The sequence below is a fragment of the Aptenodytes patagonicus genome, chromosome 14 (assembly GCF_965638725.1).
Source record: "Aptenodytes patagonicus chromosome 14, bAptPat1.pri.cur, whole genome shotgun sequence".
NCBI classification, from domain to species: Eukaryota; Metazoa; Chordata; class Aves; order Sphenisciformes; family Spheniscidae; genus Aptenodytes; species Aptenodytes patagonicus.
In genome coordinates, this window is record NC_134962.1 from 1,701,739 (window position 1) to 1,728,166 (window position 26,428).

The 26,428-nt window shown below is 41.7% G+C and overlaps 1 protein-coding gene across 4 annotated transcripts in view; it reads left to right on the forward strand.

Moving 5' to 3' along the window:
- The first annotated feature begins 5,911 nt into the window (after positions 1–5,911).
- The window catches only part of RTEL1 (regulator of telomere elongation helicase 1), a 52,585-nt gene continuing 32,068 nt past the window's right edge, over positions 5,912–26,428 (forward strand). For 3 of the 4 annotated variants that reach the window (XM_076352427.1, XM_076352430.1, XM_076352431.1), the window contains exons 1-16: positions 5,912–5,940; positions 6,324–6,441; positions 8,159–8,357; positions 8,726–8,819; positions 9,787–9,868; positions 10,486–10,546; positions 10,798–10,873; positions 11,564–11,648; positions 12,837–12,902; positions 14,746–14,899; positions 15,232–15,270; positions 15,911–15,989; positions 16,678–16,775; positions 18,085–18,140; positions 21,768–21,842; positions 22,756–22,837. In XM_076352427.1, the coding sequence (XP_076208542.1) occupies positions 6,340–6,441; positions 8,159–8,357; positions 8,726–8,819; positions 9,787–9,868; positions 10,486–10,546; positions 10,798–10,873; positions 11,564–11,648; positions 12,837–12,902; positions 14,746–14,899; positions 15,232–15,270; positions 15,911–15,989; positions 16,678–16,775; positions 18,085–18,140; positions 21,768–21,842; positions 22,756–22,837 (1,348 nt within the window). In that variant the 5' untranslated portion in view covers positions 5,912–5,940; positions 6,324–6,339. The remainder of the gene's footprint in view (positions 5,941–6,323; positions 6,442–8,158; positions 8,358–8,725; positions 8,820–9,786; positions 9,869–10,485; positions 10,547–10,797; positions 10,874–11,563; positions 11,649–12,836; positions 12,903–14,745; positions 14,900–15,231; positions 15,271–15,910; positions 15,990–16,677; positions 16,776–18,084; positions 18,141–21,767; positions 21,843–22,755; positions 22,838–26,428) is intronic. The other variant, XM_076352428.1, reaches the window with a different exon arrangement.

Genomic DNA, 26,428 nt, shown 5'->3' on the forward strand with positions numbered 1-26,428 from the left:
TTTTTTTTTTTTTTTTTAAACCACCCATTCCAAGGCCGTGCCCACCCGCAGGGCCGGGTCTGGGGTCTGGCTTAGCTAGGCTGAGGTGTAAAACCCAAACCCCAAACCTTGCAGCAGTTTTAGGCAAACAGCAAAGGGAGGAGGTATCCCAGACAGGCTCAGCATTTTTAGGCGGTTTTTTTTTTGCACCAGCACTGGGGCACAAAAGGGGCTGCAGTTTGGGGGGGAAAGTGCTGTACAAGTAGAGGAGGAAGAGCAGAACGGAGCCTTCCGATTTCAATGGGACTTCTCTGGGTTTCTCCCCCGCTCCCCAGGCATCAGGACCTCTTTTCTTTTCCTTTTCTCTTCTGTTTTCTATCATTTCTATCATTTCCATTTGTGGCTGTTGCTAGGGGCCAATGCATCTGTGCTTTTAGAGTATCACACACACATTTGGGACCAAGGAACCCTCCCCTGTCCCTGTTGCCAGCTGCACCCATCCGACCACGGCTGCACGAGCCCCACCTCGGAGCCTGCGGTTGTGATCCCATGCCATCCTCCCAGCCTCTGGCCCTCTCATGGCACGCGCTATCCTGCCGGCTGCACGTCCCCTCTGGCTGAAAACATCCCAAATCTCCCAGCACGCTGCAATGCAGACACTCCCAAACAATTCCAGCAGCTGCAGGGAACTACAGGTTGCTCGAGCAGCTGCCGGCGCTCTGGCTTGGCCAGGGGCAGAAGCCACAGGCTGCGCCTACTAAATTCAGTTAAAAAGACAGAGATTTCCCTTTCTTCCCCCCAATCTCCAAGCGTCCTATTCTCTCAACACCGTATGTAAAAAGAAAAAAAATATTATAGAAAATAAGTCTAATTCAGAATATTAACACTAGCCACAAACTTTCAATACGTGTTTGGAACAGGAGCTTTTTTATTACCATTAACTGCCCCCTGTTCTGTCCAAGGCTTGTTTTGTAGTTGCAACTCCCTCTACTTTCTCCTTGGGTCGAATCTCTAAGACTTCATGGGTTATCTTGAAGCCAGCAGGCTGAATTGTATGCGTTTCAAAAACACACTCCCCATTAACAGATGAAGGCAGCTACCCCAGGCTCCTGAATGCTGGAATAATTTCCCCCCTCTATGCAGGATGAGCTCTGGCTTTGATTTACCTACCAGACCTGAGGGGGTCTGTCTACCTCTTGCGAGGTTCTGGAGCTTCTGGGCGTAAATCGCAGGCATTTTATTCCTTTTATTTAGAAAAAGGTACAGAATGCTTTCAAGGTGCCGTGGCCTGTGTCCCAGTGGAATACACCGTGCGAGGAAACGGTGAGCAAACTGGATTTCTGTGGCTACGCCCCACATCATACGCTGTAGCTCCAGTATTGTTCGCACTTTCTAGATAACCTGTCATATAATGTTAATACAATTAACTCTGGATCCATCTGGAACGCTGGGAGATATTTCTTCCTTATTTTACATGTAACTATCTTTTCAAGTTCTCCCTGATTTTCACTAGGGAGCATCTGAAGGCACCGAGTATTTTCTTCAAGACGGGGATTAGGAAAAATTGGTGAGTATTTGGCTAATGTGTCCTGCGCCTTCATCACACGTGACATCTAACCAGGCAGACTACCAGGGAACAACAGATTTTCACGGAGAATCAGCAAAGAAGTTGGTTTTGTCGCATGCGCTTCTTTCACTACCTCATCGCAAGTATTTTCAACATTTTTACCAATTAAATATTCCTAGACGTCTTTCAACATAGGAAGGGCTTCTTCCAATAACTCGTGCTTTCAACAATGCTGGAAACAAAAGAAAAATTCCAAAACTGACAGAAAAGATTCTCTCTTCAACACATCCCAAAACAGGGACCCGTAACAGTCCCCACGTTTCATTACAGGCAGCGTTCACCTAGGGCGGTTCACAGAGGAAGATTTGCAAGTTGTGGTTGTTACCAAAAGGGTCACGAGCCCGGCACGCTTTATATTGCTATTTGTGGCCGCAAGCCTGGCAGAAGCACGGCTTGCAACAAGAAGTATTTGGGGAACAACTTTATCTAGTGACTAATGAAATAACCTCGAAAGATGAAAATCATCTGGTCTGAAAGGAAGAGCGTGGGCTGCGGTACGGGGGGCTGTACCTCGGGGTACCCAGGCAACAGCATTGGCGTGAGACCTCCCAGTACCACTTGCAGTCTCAAGCTGGGAGAAGCTCCCTCAGTTGGCAAGAAATAACAATAATAATAAAAATTCCACGTAGGGCGGCAGTCAACCCCCTGAAATTGTAAAATAATACAAGAGAAAGGAGAAAAAGAACTGAGGGAGAGAAACCAGTGACAGCAACATCAGCACCAACCCTGGAGAATGTTTCCCTGAAGGCAAGAGAAACAAGAGGGTCATTCTGATGTTTCCTCTTCGGTATCCATCACGTGCGCTTGAGAAATGAGGCCAAGTTGTACAAAGGACCTGGATCAGGAAGGAGTTGTACCAATTCAGTCACGCAGCGGTGTAACGGCAGCTGGGAACGCAGGTCACCCTGGGGTCTGCTCAGCTACAACGGGTGTTGCGTGTACACAAAGCCAGCAGTGCCAAGCTCGATGACCGAGCAACTACAAATGGCAGAGAGCAGCAAATGTTGAACACGTGAAGCTGTGAACTCTGCTCTAGCGGCTCCCTTATCGCCTCCACCAAACCACTAAAATCCCGTCTGCTTCAGTTTCTTCACCTGTAAAACGGGTTATTTACTCACCTTCCTAGTTCACAATTTCAGGGGGTTGACTGCCGCCCTATGTGGAATTTTTATTATTATTGTTATTTCTTGCCAACTGAGGGAGCTTCTCCCAGCTTGAGACTGCAAGTGGTACTGGGAGGTCTCACGCCAATGCTGTTGCCTGGGTACCCCGAGTTACAGCCCCCCGTACCGCAGCCCACGCTCTTCCTTTTAGACCAGATCTTCCGAGGTTATTTCATTAGTCACTAGATAAAATTGTCCTAGGATGATTATAATTAAAATTGGACTGGAAAGCAGTTTTATTTCCCAACAGTAAGGAGACAGAAAGGCTTTGGATTATCTGGATTCAAAAGAATCAAATAATTTTGTGGTCAAACAAAAGTTTTAGACTCTTGCTATGGGAACCATCACGTCCCCTCAGAAAGACAAAGAACGGCGACTTAATCCTCTCCCATCTGAAAGGGGAAAAATAACCTCCATGCGAACTGCAGGAGTTTCACAGCCGGTCGTTGCTGCTCTTCAAACTCTTTTGTCCCATTCCTCAAGATTCTTGCTTGTCGGGGAAGATACATCCTGCCCGGGCAACCTCTGCACAAAAATGACCATTATTCACTTTGTATTTCTGCACCGCACAAGCGTTCTGCTTGCCGGGTTCTCTGCAGTTCGGTTCAGCCACTCACGCACCCACTTCCCCACAGAGTTTAAGGATCATCTTTTCCAAGGTTTTTCTTTTGTACTTTTTTTTTTTCTTCCTTGAAGGCACCACTTCAAATGAGAAATAGTTCATCCAAGATCTTCACCATCCGCTAACGAGCGAGCAGCGGAGACGCCCTGGTTCCTGCTCTCTGGGTTGGCATGTAGAGGCCGTTACGGGTGTAGGGACGGGACTTTCAGAGAACCCTCTGTGCCACTCTGACAGACTTTTTTAAGCCTCTCCTCCTCCCCCCTCTCCAATCCCTTGCCTTATGAGAACTCAGGTTTTATCCTAGGGAGCCAAACACCGGTGTGACAATCCAGGTGTAAGACCAATGCCTGCCTTTATCGCGTCTGTATCCCTACATAAGCAGATGTGCTAGCTTCAGTAAACCTTCACGATTCTTTTGCAACCTGAGTAAGAAATGAATTATTCTCTTTAAACTTGCAGAATTTTTTCTTCTCTGTTCTCAGTTTTTCGAAGAAACTGGCGTAGCAATGCTGAAGGCAGACTCGCCAACGCTGGCACTGCAGCCTTGGTCAAGTAAGGTAAGTGGTGCAGAGGAACAGCCCTCCAGAAGGATAAAGAGCGCTCAGCCGGTGCTGACTCATGTTTGCCCCTGGACAGCGGCGCATCTGCTGACTCACGCTCCTTTTTGGGTTTGGTAACCTTCCAGCTCTTCTCTCTCAGAAGGTAACGCTGCCTCAGTCAACATCACCTAAATAACAGTTAAAATAATCTGATTTGATACACTACTGGTATTATTCTTCAATGTAGGAAAGATATATTTACAGGAAATAATAACGATGACACAGTATTCCATATATTTATGATGAGTTTTACACCTTTATTCTCCATTATAAATATCTCTCATAGCATTGTACAATCTTTATAAAGTCATTCCTTTTGCAGCTTAATCTTGCACAGCTGGTATCAGGTGAAAGAGTCCACACAGTCAGAAACACAAGCAAAATCAGCTGTTACATTTTGCGTGGCACGCTGTGAAGATCTGAAGGAATAACTCAACGCTCTCTAGCCCATTCGCTGCAATTAAAGACAGTTCACAATCCAGGCAAGTTCAGCTCAAGGAGTTTAAAGGCTGGCAACCAAAACAGCAACACCCTTAAGCTCCTCTAACCGAACACCTGGAAGACACAGAATGTACCAGACGTTCGAGAAGAGAACAGATTACATCGTATACTCAAGTTTAAGGACTGTTCCTTTTAATAGTTATTTTCCTTTAAATATTATAACAGTGCTACATACAGACAAGCTGTGCAGCTTGCTAGGAATAAAGGCATTTTAAAGTTACACTAAAACAAGCCACATCCTGTTCCACATCTACACAGTAACCACCTAACAGCGCGAGGTGCAGTAAAGTACAAGAGAGATGCGTGCAAAAATATTTTCTCCCTACATTCTTCCTCATATAACCGCACAGAATATGATTTTGCAAAATTTGGGGATCTGGGTAAACCGTGTCTATCCATTTATTAAGACCCTTGAGTCTTACAAACCGAGTAATCCATCAATCCAGAGCAGTTCAGAGCTCACTACAATCACACTCATGTGGAACCAACCCTCAAACGCCGCCGCAGCCGCTCCCGGCCATGTGCACGGATACACTGACAGGGGACTGAAGGCTGAAAGAATCGTGCTGAAGAAAAGCAGGGAACAAAGGAACAGCACATTCACCCCTAACAAAAGATACCCGTCAGAATTCATTACTGTTCTTAATGCAGAAGCTACAAGGCCCAACATAACGCCGCAGAAACCTTTATATCTTAAATGCTGAGTTTCAAGAAAGAACCCTGTAATATTCTGCCTTCTCCTACATGCAGCACCACTGAAGGGCGGCAGACGCGCAGCACAAAGCGCAGCAGCGCGCTGGCGACAAGTTCTGGTCAAGGGCATCGCTTATCCCAGCGCCCCCGAGTCGGTAACGAAGGGGAGGAACCCCAGTCCCGGGCGGCCCCTGCCCGGCAGCGCCGACACGCTCCGGGGGAACCCAACAGGGCTGGGAGGCCTTGGCAATGCGGCCGCTTTGCTGCTTTTGGGGAGCAAATAGCCAATCTCCCGCCTCTTCGGGGCCAAACCTCGGCCTCCGCCCCGGGCACAAAGCGGCTGAGGGACCCTCCAGCCGAACCGCCCAGCGTCTGACGGGGAGGCTCCTCCAGGCCCGGGTGCCGCTTCCCTCCGGGCCCGGCAGGGCCCAAACCCCACCGGACTTGGTCCCCTCCCGCCCGCGGCCCCTCGGGCCTGCGCAGCGGCTCACAGGTAAGACGGCGCCGGCCCCCCCAGCCCCGCTCGCTCCCCGCCACCCAGGCGGGCCGGGCCCCCCCCCCCGGCCCGGGCCGGGCCCCGCCGCCACGACCGGGCCCACCAGCGACCCGCAGCCGCCTCCCCGCCCCGTTCCCCGGGCAACGCCGCAGCTCTCGCGAGAGCGCCCGGCGGAAGTTACGCACCTGCGCGTGTGGTGGGCGGGCTGGGCGGCGGGGCGCGTGATACAGGCGCGGGGATTCCGAACGGCGGAGCGGGAGGTGAGGGGCGGCTGCTGTGGTTTCCATGGCGACCGCCGGGCCGGGGGTCCCGGGGAGGCGGCGGCCTGGAGCGGGCGGGTGGTCCCGGGAACGCGGGCGGGAGGTCCCGGACCACGCGGGCTGGGCCGGCTCGGCTCCTCCGCATCGCCGCGGCCGGGCCGGGCCCCGAGTGCCCGTGAGCCTCCCGCCCGGGCCGCGGCGCGGGTCCGCTGATAAGGCCCCGTCCCGGAACGCGAGGCGAAAACCCGGGCCTTTGGGCTATTTCGCCGTGCAAATGAACCTGCCCCCGTTCCGGTTCGTCGCTCTACGTGGCACCGGGGGTGCAGCCCCCCCCCCTCCCGGCGCGGCGGCGGGGTAGACCGCGGGCCTGGGCTTCGTTGCAGGTGCCCGACGGGAGCCATGCCCAGGATAACGCTGAACGGCATCACGGTGGATTTCCCCTTCCAGCCCTACGAGTGCCAGGAAGCCTACATGGCCAAGGTGCTCGAGTGTCTGCAGAAGGTGAGCGCCGCCCCCGCCCGGAGGCGTTTCGGTTCATTCGCTACCTGCCTTTCGTTTCTGGCTGTAAAAAAACCCGTGAACTCTCTAGAAAGAGGTCGTCGGAATTCGAGTTTACTTTTTGTTGTCCGTATCCCGCCTTTTCCAAATCTTCTCCGACCTTCTTTTACTTGTATTTTTATGTTACTGCGTAGTTATGACAGGCCCAGGAGCGCGCAGGCGGTGAGGGTGCGGGTGGGATGCCTCTGCCTAACCTGGGAAAAGGAAGAAAAGCTGAGCGAGTAGTCCGGGTGTTCATGCAGTCTGCCCTTAGGTATCTGGGATTCGGTTTTGTGTTGTTAAGTCCTTGGACTGCTAGTGTAATTCATCATTTTATCTGCGGTGGGATAATCTTACTGAATGCCAGGTAAGAAAAGGGTTTTTACAATAGTTGTCTTTGTTCTGGAGTTGGTTAACGGATCTCAGTGTCCTGGTTTCGGCAGGGATAGAGTTAATTTCCTTCCTAGTAGCTGGTACAGTGCTGTGTTTTGGATTTAGGGTGAGAACAATGTTGATAACACACCGATGTTTTAGTTGTTGCTGAGCAGTGCTTACACTAGTCAAGGACTTTTCAGTTTCCCATGCTCTACTGACTGAGAAGGCTGGAGGGGCACAAGAAGCTGGGAGGGGGCACAGCCAAACTGGCCAAAGGGACATTCCATACCATGTGACGTCATGCTCAGTACATAAACTGGGGAAAGCTGGCCGGGGGGGCCGCTGCTCGGGGACTGGCTGGGCATCGGTCGGCGGGTGGTGAGCAATTGCACTGTGCATCACTTGCTTTGTGTATTATTATTATTATCATTTTATTTCAATTATTAAACTGTTTTTTATCTCAACCCACGACTTTTTCTCACTTGTGCTCTTCCAATTCTCTCCCCCATCCCACCGGGTGGGGGGCAGTGAGCGAGTGGCTGGGTGGTGCTCAGTTGCCGACTGAGGTTAAACCACGACACTCTGCCGTCCCTGTTCTTCTGAGAGATCAAACCGCCTTATTGTGGAAGCTTTGGCTTCCACGTGGCTCAGCGTTCCTCCACGTCACGGGCAGTGGCTTGGTTCCTGCTTGGTGCCTCCTTGTTTTAAACTAAAAGTAGTGTAAGCCTATTATATATAGAAATTCTTTCAATACAATTGAACACGAATTGTCATGGCAGCGCAAGCTCAGCTGCTAGTTTTTCTGCAGCATGTAGTATTTTTATGCACTTTATAATTGTAACATCCAGGAGGACTGAGTGTTTAAAAGCGCTTGGAAAATTTTCTGCATAAACTGTGATGTGGGATATAGTCTTAATTCTAAAGGAAACTGGCAGTCTGTAATCTAAGAGTCACTTTCTGGTTTTCTTTTTGTTTCCCCCTCTCCCCCCAGTAACTTCTAATATTTTCATGTATTTTATGCTGAAATGTGATGCATTCTAGTTGCTCTAAGAGTGGAGAATTCCTCTGCTAAATAAAGGGTAATGTCTGGCTCTTGGTTTTAGATTGAGCCTCACTAAGTTGATTAGAGGGTCCTACAGGTCATGCATTTGTGGGGGGGTGTGTGTGTTTCTGTCGTATGGTAGAGTTTGCCAGGTAGAGATTGTGCAGTACTGCATTTCCTCAGCAGAAAAACAAAGACCTGTTCTAGTCGAATCTCCAAATTGCTCATTTTTTTCCCTTTTTATTTCATTTCTCTTCAATAAAGAAGGTAAACGGTATTTTGGAGAGCCCTACAGGCACAGGAAAGACCCTCTGCCTGCTGTGTTCCACTCTGGCTTGGCGGGAACACTTTAAAGATACTATCTCAGCCCGCAAAATTGCACAGCGTATGAATGGAGTGGAGCTCTTTCCCGAGAGACCCATGTCATCCTGGGGCAACGCTGCCACAGATGCCGATATCCCAAGTAAGTACTGTGATTTTTATGCTCAGTAGGAGCGATACAGGAATGTTAATGAACGTTTGCTTTTATCTATCTTCTGTAAGTATGTAGTTATAAAAGTCGTGGAGCCATTGTTTAGCAGCTGAAGCACAGTTTCACACCTTTTTATAGGTTTTAAAGGTGTTTTACGTATTTTTAAATTTTCTTAGAACATTAGAAACTCATTTAGCTCATTTCCTGTGTGTGAATAGTTAGATGACAAAATTTCTTGCTGTCTCTACCAGGCAAACTGTTACCATAGTACCAGCTGGGAAAGGAGGCTGATAATACCTCTAGTTCTTCTTTCCATGCTAATAATGTTTTTCTGCTTTCTTTTCTCCTCCGTTTGGCAGCTTATTACACTGACGTTCCCAAAATAATTTATGCTTCCAGAACTCACTCACAACTTACACAGGTCATTAACGAGTTAAAGAACACAGTCTACAGGTAAATATGATTTAGGTTAATGTTCCTATTCAAAGAAAAGGTGGAGATACCCATCTCGTTTGGTTACTGTTTGAATTTATGTGGATGAATGTATAAAAACCTGATACCACCGAAATGTAGTTCTCTTAATGTGCATGTATAGAACCTGGATTTCTTTGTTGTTGAGTTTGGGGGTTTTTGTTTTCATGCTTCACAGCTTCTCTTATCTCCTTCAATCATAGAATTTCCTGAATTTGGTCTGGTTTTGGTTCTTTACGTCACACGTTTTCACACATTTACTTCTAAAATTCCTTTTTTTTTTTTTCCTTTTTTTCCCCCCCTTTTTTTTTTCCTGGTGCATTTCTTTACGGCAGTGGGAAGCCATTACAAAGTTGAATTCCTTAAGCTGATGTAAATCTATGAAGAACTTTGTGTTTTTCCTGTACCAATGTCTGTCACAGTTTTCGGCTGTTGACATGCCAGTGTGTTGACTGAGCTCTTTGGACAGGCAGTAGTCATTTCTTTATGTGTTTCTTGCAGAGATACAGCCTTGTAATAAGCAAAAAAAATGACTGTGAATGTTTGCAACGCATTAGTTCTTGTCATAACCTTACTCTGAAAATCACAGCCAGCTCTGGAATAGCTTGTAATAGATGACAGGCCCCAGCTTATTTGGCTGAACTGTCAGAATCCAGATTTTATGGTGGATGATGTAAGCTGTTACTCATTACCTCCTGCTGTAAACTGCTGCTTATTACCACCCACTGCTACCAGGAGAAATACAGTACCATGAAGTCAAGTAACATATATAGCTGTTGCAAACAGACTAGCTTGCTTACTGTTTCTGGTTCTGACCCTTATTTTGGGCTCATCTGTTTCTCCTGAACCTTTTGCTTTTGGTATATGATACCCAACCCAGGCATGTACAACTGTGTTCTTCTTTCTTGCCTTATTTTTAACATCAGTTTTGTGTATTCTGTTTGAACAGGCCAAAGATATGTGTTTTGGGTTCCAGAGAGCAGCTTTGCATCAATCCTGAAGTGAAGCGACAGGAGAGCAACCACATGCAGGTGAGAACAGAGCCTCGAAAGCATGCGCAGTGAGAACGTGGAGCTTTTTCTTGTGGCATGTGGTGTGTAATTCTTAACTGTGACATTGTTTAACTACTGGAGGCTGTAGGGAAAGATAGTAGTTCTAAATGTGTTTTGAGGAACTTTAAGCTTCTAGTTTTGTGAGTGCAAAATTTAATTCTGTGTCTCTGGTAGCATTTTCCATCCAGAGAAGGGTGTCATTGTGTAGAACACGAGAGAGAGTTAATAGTTTGCAGTTTAATTTCTGATCTGCCACTTAAGTGTTTTTTAAGGGCAACAATAATTTCAAAACAGTGTTTCAGTGATCGATTTACCTGTTATTTTTACAAGCAATGCCAAAGATTACTCTTTTGGAAGACATTAGTGGCAAAATATAACAAAATTTCCTCTGAGCATCTGAGTGGTCTGTGCTGCATAAAAGAGCCTAACTTTTAAAGGTGGACAGAGGGACACATGATTTTAAAACTGAAGAACTGTGATTAGCATTTAATCATTAGCTGGTGTTACAGAAAACTAATAGCTCTTCACGCCTTACCGCGCTTTTCAGTGCTTGACAGGCTGTGCTACTCTTAGCTAAAACATGCTATATTTTACAGATCTACATGTGCCGAATGAAAGTGATGGCTCGTGCTTGTCATTTCTATAACAATGTGGAAGGTGAGTTTGGCTTCCACTTTGTGGAAGTACAGCCCTATTTTTTGGAGAGGGAGGGATTTGCTAGGCAGGTAGAGAAGTTTGAAAGAGTTGGCAGAGTCTGCTTGTGCACGTGTGTGTGTGTGTGTTTTGCTCTGCATTCATGTGTTTCGAGAATGAAATGTTAAGTGGATGACTGTGGTGATTGGGGTAACAAAAAATCTTTCTGATACTTTTACCTAAGGTTGTGGTTGTAATGTTGTAATTTTTCACAGAAAAGAGTACAGAGAAAGAACTCGTTGATTCAATCATGGATATCGAAGACTTGGTTAAAAATGGAAACAAGCACAGGTAAATGTTCCTCTCCGACCTTCCTCCCCCTTACTTGTGAAAACTATTTATCTGTTTATTAATACCTTGGTGTGAACTTGACATACACTAAAGTAGCAGAACAACGATGAGAGCAAAGTGGAGTGGCTAAATACATTGCAGAGACAGCTTCCAACAAAATTGTGTGCACTAAAGCCTTAACTTCTGTTACTGCAGCTTTCATCATACAGCAACTTGTTTCAGTCCTTACTTATGTAAAGACTGAATCAGACCAGAGTCAGGCTCACCAATATTTTATCTCTCACTCGAGCAGAGGCTGCCAATATCATCTGACATGACAAATGATACTGCAGTTTTGTTTCAGATCTAAGGGGATGAGGTGACTGATTTGTTGAGATAAAATAGTCTAGTGCAGCATTTACTTCTAGCCTAAAGGGGTGAAATGATAATGCAGTAACGAATGCCGCTCTTCCTCCTTGAATTTCTTTTTCCTTTGTTTTATTGAGCTGCACAGCTAGGTATTATTTTCTACACTTCCTTTTACTTGTGTTGTGTGAATAGAGCTAACCATCCGCCCTAAAATTAAACGTGCCAGTTTCAACTCCTTAAGCAGCTGATTAGAAACCCTTGAGAATGAAACATAGTACATGAATGCACTCTTAATATTTCTGCAAGTATTACTTTATAGTTTGTACTACTTTTTTTAAACAGAGCTTGTCCTTATTATCTCTCTCGAAGCCTGAAGCAGCAAGCAGATATTATTTTTATGCCTTACAACTATTTACTAGACTCGAAGGTAACATATATCTTTGCTTTTAAATGCAAGTGTTCTTCTGTTTCTCTTATATTGGCTTTTAGTGGATAAGCTGTGAAGAACTGATGCATAGCTGGTGAATGCATTGTGTGGTATACTTCAAAACTAATCAAAACCCAGTTCAAATTCAGAACCACAGAGGATGCCCTTTTGTGTTTTTTCTCTGTAAAGTTCTTCTTTCCCACAGTTAAGAAAGATTTTCTCTTTTTGTTTGAGGTCTTGCTATTTTTATAGAATTAGCTTTGCAGAATGTGATGCCCTTGTTTTGGTGATACGTCACCTCCTGGATACAAATCTTCAGTCACATACTACGCAGTATTTTTGCGTGCATTCTGAGACATTTTTGTTTCTGCAGCCAGCTACATGATTTCTAGAATAAGGAAACATTTTCAGTAGAGATTGGACATCTCTCTTGGAAATAATTGCTGGCTTTGTAAAAAAAGCTGTTGCAATAAGTTGTCCATATTTCGTGGGTAGAAAATGAAACCTTTGAAAACTCTGAGGAAACAAATCTGCTGATGTCTTCATGCAACTTGGAGTAATTCATGAATTATAGTAAAAGCCAGATTACATTTCACTGCTACAAAAGGTGAAAAGACCAAATGTTTAATAAATTAAAAAATAAAATAAAATTTAAAAAATCTCTGACCGCCTTAAGCAAAGAAGCATTATGAAGAAGTTCTGTGATCTGGTACTGTCGGGGGTGTTTCCAGAGCATCCACTTCTTGCAAAGACGACACAAGCATTAATTTGTAAAAACAAGGCAAATCCCCCTGCTTCGCACCCCACTCCTCCCGGATCCCTATTGGCAAAAATAGTGACTGAAACTAATTCTGATAAACTTGTGTATCCTAGTATGGTACAACTGTTTGGTTTTTTTTTTTTCTTCGTTACAATGTAAGTTGTAACCTCCATAAACTTTTACATGATGCATTTTATCACCTTCATTTCCAGAGAAAACAATTCTGTGGTTTACATATTAGGTAGCCACAGTGATTACTTCTGTTTTCTGAAAAAATAAAACAAAACACCCCCCCAAACCCCCCCCCCCCAGTATTCAAAATACATGAAACCCCAAATCTGTCTCATGAGCCAATTTCTCAGTCAATCGAATCTATATTTCTCTGTGACCTTTCTGTCCATTCCCTCGTTCTCTTCTTTGTCTTTTAGAGCCGGAGAGCGCACAACTTAGACCTGAAGGGGACTGTGGTAATACTTGATGAAGCTCACAATGTGGTAAGTTGTTTCTGGTCTGTGGCCATTTTTTTCAAACTTCACCCAAAGAGAAAAACGGACCCGTGCCCTGTTATTGTCTGTAAAATCTGTACTCAGCTATTTCAGTTGTTAATGTTCATTATCGTGAATATTTCTTGTTTCCGCAACAGTTAAAGCTTTGTAGTTTAATTAACGGTCCTTTGACACTACTGTGATTTGCTACAAGGTGATAGTTTCTTCCTGAAGGGTGGATCTCCAAATGTATGAGGGCGCTCACTTTCTTGTTTGGAGAGTTCTCTTCCAGGGTGTAAGAAATCATGAAAGATCCATTCTTGAAGCTCAGCTGCATCAGCTGTCCAAGTGCAGTAGATGGAAATATTACAAGAGTCACATTTGCCAAGTCTCCACTCATAGAGGGAAAAAAAGAGAAAGGAAAAAAAAAGTGCTGCATTATGGGATCTTCCCCTTAGTTGGCTCGAAACTGCAGCCCTTTGCCTAAATAATGAAATGCAAAAGAGCATTGGAAAGATGTCCCTTTTTTCTACCACATGAACAACCTCCTAGTGGGATTTCTGCTAAACAGCTGCAAAGTTTATTTTCTGATTGCATGTTCTTTCAGTAAACAGGCCACTGGAGGGTGTGCTATGTTTGACTAGAGATAGTGGCAGAGTTGTGTCCAGTATGTGCTCCTTCCGTCAGAACATCGTTTTTTTCTGTTGGAAAAATGGGTGGAAATCCCGTCATAGTTGTTTGGATTTTGTTCCCCCCCCCCGTAGTGTTTTAAAACTATTAATTGATGCCTGCATGCAGAAATTAACCAGAACAGCTGTTCTAGAACTACGTGTTTTGCAATAGTTCTCCCATGGTACTGTCTGTTCCAGGTTAATATGTGGAAACTTAGTAATTACTCTGAAATAAAATTGATGACTTTCTCATTAGATTGTTTACACATGCAGCTAGTTCAACATTTTTTTTCTTTAGAACTTATTTCTTCATTGCTATTGCAGTCAAATTTTTGTGTAGGTTAGTCCTTACTATTTCTTTTCATTCCTCAGGGAAGATGATTCTTTTTGTGAATGAAAAATTTGTGACAAAACAATATGTGACTTATTTTTCAAGGTCATAGAGAATTTTGTCAAACTTATCAGTTTGGTGAGTGTTCAAACCTTTTTTTTTTAATAAAAATTTAGTATGTTTCCTTCTCTGTAATAATATTTGTTCTGGCATACGTTTTGGCCCAAATTTTACATATGAATAATATGCATTTTACTGCCTTTTTTTTTTTTCCATTGCCCCCTTCCCTTTTTTCCTCCATGCCCCCACCCCTGAATGCAAGATCACGAGGGGCAAGGACCATGTCTTCATATGAGCAAATATAGGGATAAGAATATTTCTTAAGAGTGTGAGAGGGACCAGGAAGAAGCTCTTTCGAAGAACAAACTGATTCTCTAACTAAAAAATTTGCTACTTGGACGATTTGTCATCAGACAGCAAGCTATTTGGCAACTGCGTGGGAGAAGCAAAAGGATGTCAAGAAAAACCTATTAGCAGCAACACTAAGAACACAGAGGAGGTGACACCTGTTTAAAAACAAAAGGGATCTTAATGGTGACAGTGCTTTGCTACTAGATGGGAATGGTAGAATGTAAATAATGTGGAAGAGGCAAAATCTGTTCTCCCTTTCAGAAAAAAGGATGCCTAGTAATAGTCAAAGTCTTCAGGTGTTTATACAACATCCTCTGGCCTGAGCTGGAGATCAGAAATGAAATCAAGCCCAGTCATCTGGACTTTATCATCTATGAAATTGCCCGAGCAAATAGCACACTGAGCAGTCCAAATAATGCTTCCCTTCCTTATATTTTAGGAGAAGTTGTGTGAGGAGTCATCTTCCTTTGACTTGACACCCTACGATTTGGCTTCGGCAATGGATGCTATAAATGTCGTACTGGAAGAACAAGCCAAAGTAGTTCAACAGAATGAAATAAATGCTGAATTCAATATGGAGTTGGCCAATTCAGGTGTGTTGACAACCACAAACCACTGTTTTGCTGGGATTATAGGGTGCCACTACCGAGAACTGGAAAATAACTTCTAACAGTTTCTGGAAAATTTACTCTCATCAGTAGATAAATTATTGTTAATTAGTAATCACTGCCAGACAAACATGAAAAGATTTGGCCAAACCAATGTGACATGAGGGGTCATGAAAGAGAACGGTGAGTGGAATACAGATGGCTTTCCATATACACAGTTCTAGCCTTCATATCCATAATTTCTGAAAAGCCATAAAGAAACTAGGAATGAAACGGACATGAAACATCCTCTCTGAAATCTTTCCTTTCTTCAACAGGACTGAACATGGAACTGGAAGATATAGCAAAGATAAAGAGTAAGGTTATTTTTTGTGTTGTTGAAAATTGTTGTTGAAACAGTTTCAGAAGGTCAACAACTATAGATCAGGTTCATGTGGCATTTCTGTAGACGTTGCTCATAACGGAGAAATTCAAGGAAGTTGTCTCTTTTTCAGAGAATTTTGTGGAATGTTCAGTTACAGTTTTTTCCCAAGAAGATGAGAGATTTGGCAGATGAATGCATCGCTTCCCTTGCTAGAAGTTCCCTTGTTTTCTAATCTTGTCAGTGTGCTGGAATTGTATTAGTTGCATCATTCTGCTGTAAGAACGTGAGGCTACATAAAGTTAATAGCAAGAGCTTGAGATGTCTCATGCTTGCAAAGCATTTCCAAGAACAGCTTTCCCCATCTGTAAAGAAGAGTTTAACATTTAGCTGACAACTTAAGCTTCATCTAAGAACTGAGGTCGTAGAAGTTCTTAAAGTTGAATACAAATATTTAGAGATGATATCTAGGAAATTGGTTTTGATCATTTTGTTTACAGAATCAAGAAAACAGCTAGGTTGCCATCTTTGGTAACGGCCTTTGTAATAAAGTACGTTTGAAAAAGAGGCTTAAATGTGTCCCAGACGTGAGTTTCTGTGAACCCTAACTTTTTTCCCTCTTGGTTCTCTTAAAGAAATACTTCTTCAGCTAGAAAGTGCTATTGATGCGGTGGAGCTGCCACCGAATGACAGTGGAGTCACCAAAGGGGGAAGGTGAATTTCTTCTCATTAATATGTTTACATGTTAAAAGTGCAGCAAATTCTAGACCTGGGTGAAACTGGGTCAGCTGTTAGGATTGCTAGTACTAGTCTAATTTCTGGGAATAGTATTTATTCAAGGTTTTGGGTTTCCTTAAATACCCTTTCTGTAGTAATCATTATTTCTGGTGGAACTCCCTTTTAAAGTGTTTCAAGAGTGGAAAATCCTGTGCTGTCTGTATGCCTATCGGGTATTCTGAACTGGAAGAAGCTCCTCGCTGTGCTTCTTTCAATTTCGCGTCATGATTTAAACAGAGGTACTAGTGCTGCAGTGATTTGGTTTGAGGTACCTCAGAGCTCTGTAAGTCTCTATTTCTAAACTCATGCATATTGTACGTTGTAAAAAAAACCATGGAAATTGCATGCAAATCTGTTTCTAAATTAATACGTATTGCATGTTGTAGAGAAATCATGGAAAATGTGAAGGATGTGGTCAGTATGCTTTCTGTCATGTCAATATTGTCTGCTGTCTTTATAACCAAATACTTATTTTTATTCCTGTAAATTTTTCTTTCTCATGGAGACGAGAACATGTTTTTGCTACTAGATGGTGAAATTGTTGTTATAAAAGAGTAACAGTAATTGTGTCCATGTGATTATTTACAGTGTTTACCCATTTGTGCTTTTTCTTTGCAAATTGCAGCTACATCTTTGATCTGTTTGCAGAGGCTCAAATAACATTCCAGACCAAATCCTCACTCTTGGAGTCGCTAGAGCAGATTTTACAGTTTCTTTCAGGCCGTAAGTGTAAATTTGTTAGTTGTTTCACTCAGACTGTTCTCTGTAATGTAAGTAACTGGAAGTTTGTATAGTTCGTGGAGAGGAGGAGAAAGGCTTCTTTGTTTAGATTTAAATATTAAAGCTTTTAAAAGCTAAAATCTGACCCTGAGTACCTGTGTCTTTTTATTAAGACTTGCTGCGAGGTGCTCTGCTGGGAAACACGTTTTATGTCTGTTTATGCAACAGAACTAGTTTTAAGAACCTCTTTGTGTCAAAACCTGAGTGCGTACCAACATATGTGCGTGCATACGTGCGCATAGGTAAAATGACTTTTGGACACAACACTATTTTTCTCCAAAACCAGAAGGATTGTGGGGTGGAGCTTGTTGACATTTTGCTGATGGCACTTATAGCGGTTTGAGTTCTTTCCTGGTCTTGGAGTTATGAGACAGGAATGTTGGGAATTGCATAATGTGGGGTTTTTTCCTTAATTTAGCAAGCTTCTCTTGTACTGTCTATCAGCATCTTGTTCTTAATTTGCCCTTCTGCAAAGAAAAATCTCCAACTTCTACATGTCCTAAGAAAATGATTTAGTTAGTTCTTACTAGCAGACCCTTCAGTAAAAGCATTGAAGAGAGCAAGCCCACTCCATGGAGACTAGAATGCAGACTGCCGGTTCTGCAAGTGCATCCTTTCAGAACACATCTATCCTTCCTTTTTTTCCCCCAGCATCTTTCTCCTTTTAGGCTGTTTGCGCTCTGGCTTAACAGGTGCATCTGTTTATCGTTTCTGTGGTCAAATTCTCATCATCAGTGTATTTCATACATTCTTTTAACTGCTCCTCTGTAGTCACTGTTTTAGGCATACCAGAAGCTTGGAGGTGATTGTAAAGGGCTATTTATAGCTATAGCAAAGGTTAATTTTGTCTCTCTGCATAACAAGGTAGTTTGTTTTCTATTCTTTTTGTCATGAGGCTAATATTAGTTGTGTGAGTTTTTGAAAAAGTAACCAAGCAGTTTAAGCATGCTTATCTTTGTTTTAATTACCTCCTTTCTAATTTATAATGTGGAGGAGCCTTAAGAAGTTTATGTAACTGTCTCAGATGACAGCTTCCCAGTGCGTCAGAGACATGAAACTTGTTTTGGAATGCCAGTTTTACATTTCTCCTTGCATCTTGAATAATGATGGAAAACTTGAAATAACTTACTTGTTTCAGATAATATTTTCAAGTCATTGTATTCAGAGCGGTGTGCTGTTTGGATAAGATATGGATGTATACAAATGGATGTATATTTGTGTTGTAAAAGTAATCATGCGTTATTCTGTCTAGGTACTGGGATATTTGTCAATACATCTGGATTGCATAAGCTCTCAGATATTATCCAGGTAAATAATTAACACTGCTTCTATATATGTCTGAAGGATAGAAGAGTTGGTTTAAAAAATGTGGAAAGACATTGGATCCATTTTATTCTTGACTCTATGTACACTTGTGCAGTGATGGAAGTCTACAGGTTTTTGAGGAGAAAGCTGCTGCCTAATGGGATGGTCTGCTTTGATTTTTACCCGGGTTGTTCTTTTACAGTTTTGATGTCCCTTCTTGGAGATGCTCAATTTAAATTTGTCTGGTTTTAGCCTCCACCAGGTGGAGCTGGGTTATTGAGCTGTTTACTTTCTAGCAGCGATGTTTGGGAAAATGAGACCTTCTCATGAAATAACAGGACAAGCTAAGGGAAAAAAGCAAACAAAAGATAATTTAACTGTATTTTTTTCATTTAATTATTAAATTAAGGGATCTGGAAAAAAAAAATCTTTTTAGTGCCACAGGAACTGAATCTGACACTTGTGGGTATCCATATGGTGCTGTCAGTCCTCTCCCTGTTGTGCACTTGCAAAACATTGATTATGAAAAACCTGGGCCCCATAAAATTAGAAGGCACAGGGGGGCCGGTGGCCCGAAATTCAATTTCTAGCTTCCCTCTGAAGTTGACCAAAGCTCTAACGTTCTTGAGTGATACTCAAAAAGAGGGTAATATTTGGACAGCTTAAAGTTCAAACAAAATAGCGTCTTAGCAGTGGTGTTACATATTAGAACATCTGCTGATGCTTGGGATTAAGTTCACTATGCTCCCAGAATTTGGTGATTTCAGAGCATCATCTTGGCCTGAGTTACTGGGCGTTAGGTTGAATTAGACCTTTTCCTGACAGTGAAATAAGACCTTTACTTCCCAAATACTTGTGGGTTTTTTTGGATCAAAAAGATCTTTTTCCCCCATCTTTAGTAGGTGGGTGATAATAATGATGACATTTTAATGTGTGTTAATCATTGCTTTTCTGTCTTGGTTTAATGATTTTACACCCACCCACCCCACCCCCACCCAGTATAATTCAGCCACTGATGCAAGAAATTCCATGACGTTGAAGTCTGTTGTGGCTGACAATGTTCAGTCTCTTTGTAGTTCTCTGGTTTTGTTCTACTCGCTGGTAGCCTGCCTAACAGATTAGCTGTCAGGCTTTTGCAGAAATCCTTGACATCATAGATCTTTCTTCTGGAAAATATGCTGCTTACAAGTGTAATCTATGTTTATAAGAAGCACAGGAGTGTCAAAAAAGGTGACAAAATAACGGAAACACAAGCAGGAGGAGAGTAAAATCTATGTAAGAGCAAAAATGAGGAAGAACACAGCAATTGATTTAATCTGAAAAATGAATTACTTCTGTGTCCAGCTCTGCATTTGGCAGCAGCAAATGAACTCTTTTTCCTTCCTCAATATTCTTGCTTATTTCCAGAACACGTATTAGACGACTTGTAATGAAATTCTTTTCTGTCTGGGTGTGCTACTGACTATGTACTTTAGTTTTCCCTCTTTGCTGAAGGATTTATAACATTCCCACTTACGTTTCCCTTTACCTGAGATTATTACTGTTTATAGGTTTTAGTGTCCCTTTTAAGTAAACTAGGAGGGATTAAATCATCTAGATTTGAATTTAGCCATGTTCTCTAAAAGTCCTATCCCGAGTCTTGGATTTTACTTATTTATTTTGAATGACACGGCTCAGGTCTATTTTGTCATATGTACCAAAATCTACTGACAACATTCAGGTTGCCTTCCTGCTGATTGCTAGAAAATCTTACAAAGAAGAAGTGTGAATTGTTCAGTATCGTTGCCTTTCACCTAAGGATTTACTTGCTATCTTAGCTTATTTGTGAATCCTCCTCTTCTAGAATTGGAATTTAATGGAAAAGCATAATCTTTTATAATTTAAAATTTTCCTAAAAAACATTATTAGATGCTTGTAGGAGAACAGTCAGCTCAAGTTAACACAGTAATTCCTATAGATGATTCATTTTTCATACTTAATAAGACTTTCTGTGCTTACTTTGTCTAGCAGTAGTGTATGAAGTCATGTTGCGCCTGTTACGCTGGTGGAGAGCAACATACATGTCCAAAAGGACACCACAGAATAACACCCCCTGTAAAACTAAAAATGAAGAAATGTGTTCAAACTTTGCAGACCTGCATGATAAAGACAAGTTATCTAGCTCTATTTTGAACGGTCCTGGTAGGTCTGCAATACTGAACTCGTCGAACGCATGGATGTTTGTGAGGGTGTAGTCACAGTGGCATACACAGTATTTCATTTTTATAGCGGTGGTTCAGTAAACCTTTATGTATGTTCTGATACAGTAGTAGAGATTTGTGTACACGGATACCAAAATGATGTGTACGGGAAGGTGAGTGTCACTGTTCTTCTGTGGGGAAGGTGAGGTATGCTTAATTTAAATTAGTTTCCCAGGGTTTCAAAGCTGAGAGATGAGAAGATTCAGAAGTAGAAGCCAGGTCTCCTGATCCCGGTGACCGGAGCCCACAGATTAGTGCGTGCTACAGGACTGGGGATAGTTCTCTGGGTGTGCTCTTTTAGCCTGTGGATAGATGAAAGGTGATTTGAATTGGAAGAGCAGTCTTTTGCTGAAAGCTAAGATCCCTTTGCTGCTGCTGAGGACATACATGTGGACAGTTACTGCAAATCATCTGCCACGTGATAGTTTAACCCTGAGATATTTTTAAGTAGGACCGTGTCACAGAGTCTTTGTTGGTTAAACACAGTGCTTTCTTGTTACAGAGCCTTGGCTTCAAGACTTAATTTATAACCAGCTTGTTTTTATTAATAATACATTTTTTTCTGCCTTTTAGAAGAACACTTACTAAAATCTGTTTTGTATACCCTATCTTTGGCTATTTTTCAGAAGTTAATATTTCCAGGAATTGCACTTTTTTTGACTGGCGGAGAACATCTTGTTGCAACTAGCTGATATTCTTATGAGCTTGGATAATTCCTTTTAAACGTCTGAAGAAATTTTGTTTAGAAAAATTAACAGAAGTTATAAATATTTGAGAACCACAGCTGTTTGCATTGAAGTTGCACTGGAATGCCATATGTTTGAAAGAGCATCACCCTTAGTCATAAGACTTCACATACAGGAAAGGGGAAGAAGCATAACTCTGTGCAGAAGAGTTGATAGAAGCTTTTAATTTAATATACGGACAACTAGATATGATTACAACTTGATATTTTTTTTTTCTAAGCAGAGTATTATGAGTGTAGGGTATCATGGCTGAAATTGTAAACTAAGGGAATTCAAAAAGTTCTTTTACACTAAGTTGTGACTCTGTGATCTCATGAACGTGTAGTGTGTTTGTGTTTATCCACAGCCAGAAGTCAGGAACAGTGTGGGTAATAATACTGTCATTTGTATAGTTTGAATATATTTATGTACTGGCTTGCATTTTTTGGAACAATGAGAAAGCCATGTGGTTAGCAGGAATTTCCTGTAAAAAATGTATTTATTCAAGATTCTCTGGCTTTATTTAATAACAGGAGCAAGGAGATGCATTTAAGGTTATCACAGCAGTAACTTCTGTGGAGATACTTCTCAGTGCAAGGGTACATTAGGGGATTTTGCTGGAAACAGTTGTTAAATCCTTCCATTTGTTTACATCCATTTTCCAGACAGTATTCAACATCGATCCTCCAGAAGGCACAACAGGTTTCATGCCACATCAGTCGATATCTAAATATTATAAGGTATGGGATGCTTTGTGTTCTACATTTTTCCTCGCTGGCACTTAATATTTGTGCTTAGTGTATCCAAGACTCAGAAGAATGTGGATAGTATAGCAAATGATGATGTTGATTACAGGGAGCATATGTAAGTTTTTCCGGGGGGGGGGGGAACCAACAAAACCAAAAAAAACCCCAAACCACAAAAAACCACCAAAGGACCTGTGGTTAGTTTAGGTTCCAAGGAAAAAGAGGAGCTAGACAGTAATTTTTAAAGAAACTAAAATGAAATTAGGGAAGTGCAGCAAATATGAATTACTCAAAACTTTGATACTGCATATTATGCAAGAATTGATGTGTTCTTCCAATAATCTGTTCTCTTGACTTTAGTTTAGCCTACTACCAAGCAAGTATAGTGAAGCCACTCCCCCCCCCCAAGAAGTCCTTATAATTTATTTAGAGTTTGGGACTTATGGGCTGTGATGCTATAATGAATTTTAGGAACAGATCTTTTTTTAGATAAAAGGTAACTCTCATATTAAGTTTAAGACTTGATACTATTTTTGTTGTCAAATGAAGCAAGTCTTTCTAATGCAATATTTTTTTTTTTCCTAGTCTGCATGTTTTATTCTGGTGGACAATACCCAAATAATTGGGTTCTTTGTCTCTGCTCAGGGCAGCCCATGAAAAGCTGCTCCCACAAACTGATTCAAAATGGCTGGTTAAATGGTGATATGCTTCTTTGCTCCTTGTTAGATACGTTATGAAAGACTGGAAACAAAATAGGAAAGACAGGAAATAATATGACCTTACTAACACTATAAAAGTGACACTAATTATGTTAATTACCCTTAATATGGACTAGCTTTTTTGAGGGATGAAGAACAAGTTCATTCCTGTAGCCATCTCTAGAAACGTTTCTGTTATTTTCTTTCAGGTACATATTCATCTGGATAACAGTAATCAGAAGAAGAAACAAAGGACAGATCTCTGGAATTCATCGTCTGCAAAAAAACAAGGTACAGGACTCTGTCTTGGGAAGGCTCATGCAAAAGCTGAATTGAAAACTACTCAACTGCTCCTTTCTGATTCAAATAAGAGAAAACAATTGAAGACTTCCCCGTCTGCATTACTTCACATCTGTGAACAGGGAGTCCTCTGGCAAATTTTGGAATGTCATTGTAGGATTTTGAGTGAAACACCACCTATGTTATCTTAAATGTTAAAAATGACTCTGAGGAATAAAGGGCTGAACAGAATAACTCAATGAGGGCACGCTCCGGATCTGTCTGTATGCAAAAAATTTTTTAAACCCAAATGGCATCGTAGTGTTCCTCATAGAGCTGGAAAGTCTTAAGTGCGTGATTAGTATGTCTTGTTGCCATGGCCCAAGTTAAAACCTTCAGTAGATGTGGGATTGGGAAAGACTTTTTTCCTCCACTCAGTTAGCAGAGAACCAGTGGGTGGTTTGGCTGTAGGGTTTTTTTTGGTCATCTTCTGTAAGATGAAGAGACTTGGAGCATTAGTGTTGCCCCAGAGCTCTCTTTCTCTAGAACAGGGTAGGTTTTTAAGGCTTTGGGACTTTAAGTTTGAAGAATTCTAGGATTCTTTGAGGGTGTTCCTTTGCAGTTTTGTGTGTCCAAGTACAGCTCCATTGTGGATACAATGAGTGGAGGAGGTGCTTTTCAGCTTTATAGTTACTTCTAAAGGGGAGGTGACATAAGCAATCTCAATATAAAACGTTCTTGTACCAGTGCTGCTTTGTGCGCTGCTGGAGTTCTTCTAGTGCAATTATTCCAGTGAAAGAAAACCATCTCCATTATGGAATGGTTGCTTGTATTGGTGTACAGGAAATCTTCAGGCCAGCCCAAGAATGGGAAATCCTCCCTCAGGATTGACGTTGAGGTTTATGAAATGTTCTGTTAGCCTCGTATCAGTTACATTTGTTGGTATAACTGTGTTGTGTTAAACACAAAGTTGGTGTTGCTAAGGCTGTAACTACTTTTTACAAGAAGGAGATTCATGTATAGATATGATACTGAAAATGTGTGCCAAAGGTATTATAAGAGTAAATTCCGTGAAAGTTCTTAGTCTCCGTTGAAATTACTGATATATAATGGAGGAGTGATAATTGGTTGGCTCATTCTGAAGCTCTGTAGTGACGGTTCATGTGATGTGCCAGAGAAATAACACCTGAGAATGTGAATTCTTAGCCAGAAAATGCCATGACAGGTAACAGCCTCAGGGCACTGTTATCTTCTCTGAGATACAACCTTTTCTGAGCAACTTCCTAAGTTCCTCAGGGCATGTTGTCACTTCTTGATAGTTTCAGCCTCAACTATACTTTTCAGTCCTCCTTGTTCAACTGAGATTTCTCCCTCTCCTTGTCTCTCTCCTCCCACCTATTTTGTTCCTTATGCTCTGCAGAGCTTGGTATCTGGAACTACCTCAATATAACCATGCTTCAAAACAACATATTTACAAGAAAAGAAACTTGGCTTCTGAATCAAAGGCTTATCCTAAGGCTCCTATAAAGCAGCACCAAGCTTGGCTTTGTTGGACTTCACCATTCATTCTTTCTGATGGTTTTATTTATTTTTTAATAAATACAGTTAGGTGGAAAACAAAATGTTTTCTGATTAGAGAAGACAGATGCAGATCCCTTTACCTAAGCCTTCTCAATAGAATACTTTCCAAGGATCTTTGTAAATACCTTGGCTCATAACTATCTACTTAATTACTCAGTTAAATGCTCTTGAGAATGTAAGTATTTGTTTCACAGAAATCCTGTTGTTAAGGACAAAAGTAACATTTTTTCAAAGAATGAGTTTCCACGAATTTAGTGGTTTTGCACATAACGACCCCTTAAGTGTTTCCACAAAGTAAGTTCTGTTCTGTTCCTGAACAGAAGCATGCTGTTTGGTAATCCGCAAATATTGTTTTCCTGAGATATTGCTCAACTGGAGTTTGAAGTTACAGGAATAATTCTAAGTAGATTTTGTTAAATATAGAAATGCTTTAGGTTTATTGCATATTTTGGAGGATTTATACACAAAAGCAATACAAAGCAGTCACAGAATCTTTCTGTGATTTAGTAGACACATACTGATATATTTCTTTTCAAATAAAAACAGTATTTGCAAGTACCTGTGCAACAGACCAGCAATTTGTTGAGACTTGCACTATGTGCAAACCTAGCAGAGGCCAGACAAGACGGATCAAGTCTCCAGTTTCCTGTAGTGGTATAGCAGATTGTTTAGAAATAATGCAAAGCTTTTAAGCATAGCTGTTTTCAAAGGATTTTGTGGAAATTATTCACTCGAGCGTAATTCTCTACAAACTGTAATTGGTGAGAAGTGGTATAGCTTGGGATAACTGAGGAGATTACTGCCCTAGCTATCTGTTCCGTGCGCGGGTGCCACTTACAAACGCAATATTGAACTGTTGCAGTTTTACATTAAGATAAAATGCTCTTGCTCTTGGTTTGCTCTAAATCACCATGTTGTAAACTATTAGCAAACCATTTCTCCATAGATTAGCTGTCCTTGTACCAGGAATGGAAAAAGCTGCTGCAGAGATCTACTCTCTGTAACATCCAACAGTTCCTGCTGGTGAATGGGACCTTTAAAATGGATCTAATGTTGTTAAGCTTAAAGACATAATTGCAGAAAACCAGGCTAAAAATGTACTACAATTCCAGCTTCTCCAAGAACTGGGCAACCGGTGCCCGGCAGTCGTCCTGCAGAGTTAGAGAAGTATATTTCAAACTGAGCATTGGCGAGGCAAATGTGAGTTGTTGGTGTTTTCTCTTCTAGGCCATCCCATATCAGCACAGTTTGCTTTTATGCTGGGATTTCTTAGGCTCCTGACATAAGTGACTTGCTCTTGTCTGTAGATACTTACTGGCCTGTCCATATACAGATCCTAACTGTAATTTGCACCAATTCTTAGTGTGAATTAAAGAGATACAGAATTTGCTAAATTTTGGAATGTGATTCTTCTAAAATCTGGACACTGTCTGGATGGATTTGCCCAAATGAGATGGAGAGATAAAACTTTAGCTTAAAATAAATGTTCTCTTGTAATTCTAAGCAGTAAGTGACTCACTGGGCACATATTACTGGGGATTTCCTGAAACTGTCAGCTCCTTTTGGAAATACAGTCTTTGAATGAAGTGTGTACATTTAAAAAACATGCACATGATATGTGGATGCTAGGTATTTTTATTTTTTTATTTTTTTTTACTGAAACTAATCATGCAAAACAGAATCAGAAACAAAATCTAATGTTTCATTTGGCTGGTCTTGTTCTTGACATAGATGATTGTTTCATTCCCTTGTTCCTTTGACTGTCTCTGAAAAGCTGATGAGAAGTTTTCAGCAAGACTACCAACGGTACAACTATAAGCTGAGCGATGAAAGAAGTGACTAGTGTGATTTATCCATTTTTCTTTATATCCTTTCTGTTGATAATACATAGTATGCCAGATTTTCAGTGTCGCGCACGTTGTATATCCACATCCCACAAAAGATTTGAGCAGAAGTTGAAAGGTTTGGCAGTTGACTGTGGGGAAAATGGAAAGTTTAGGTGAAAGGTTTATAGCCATTGGA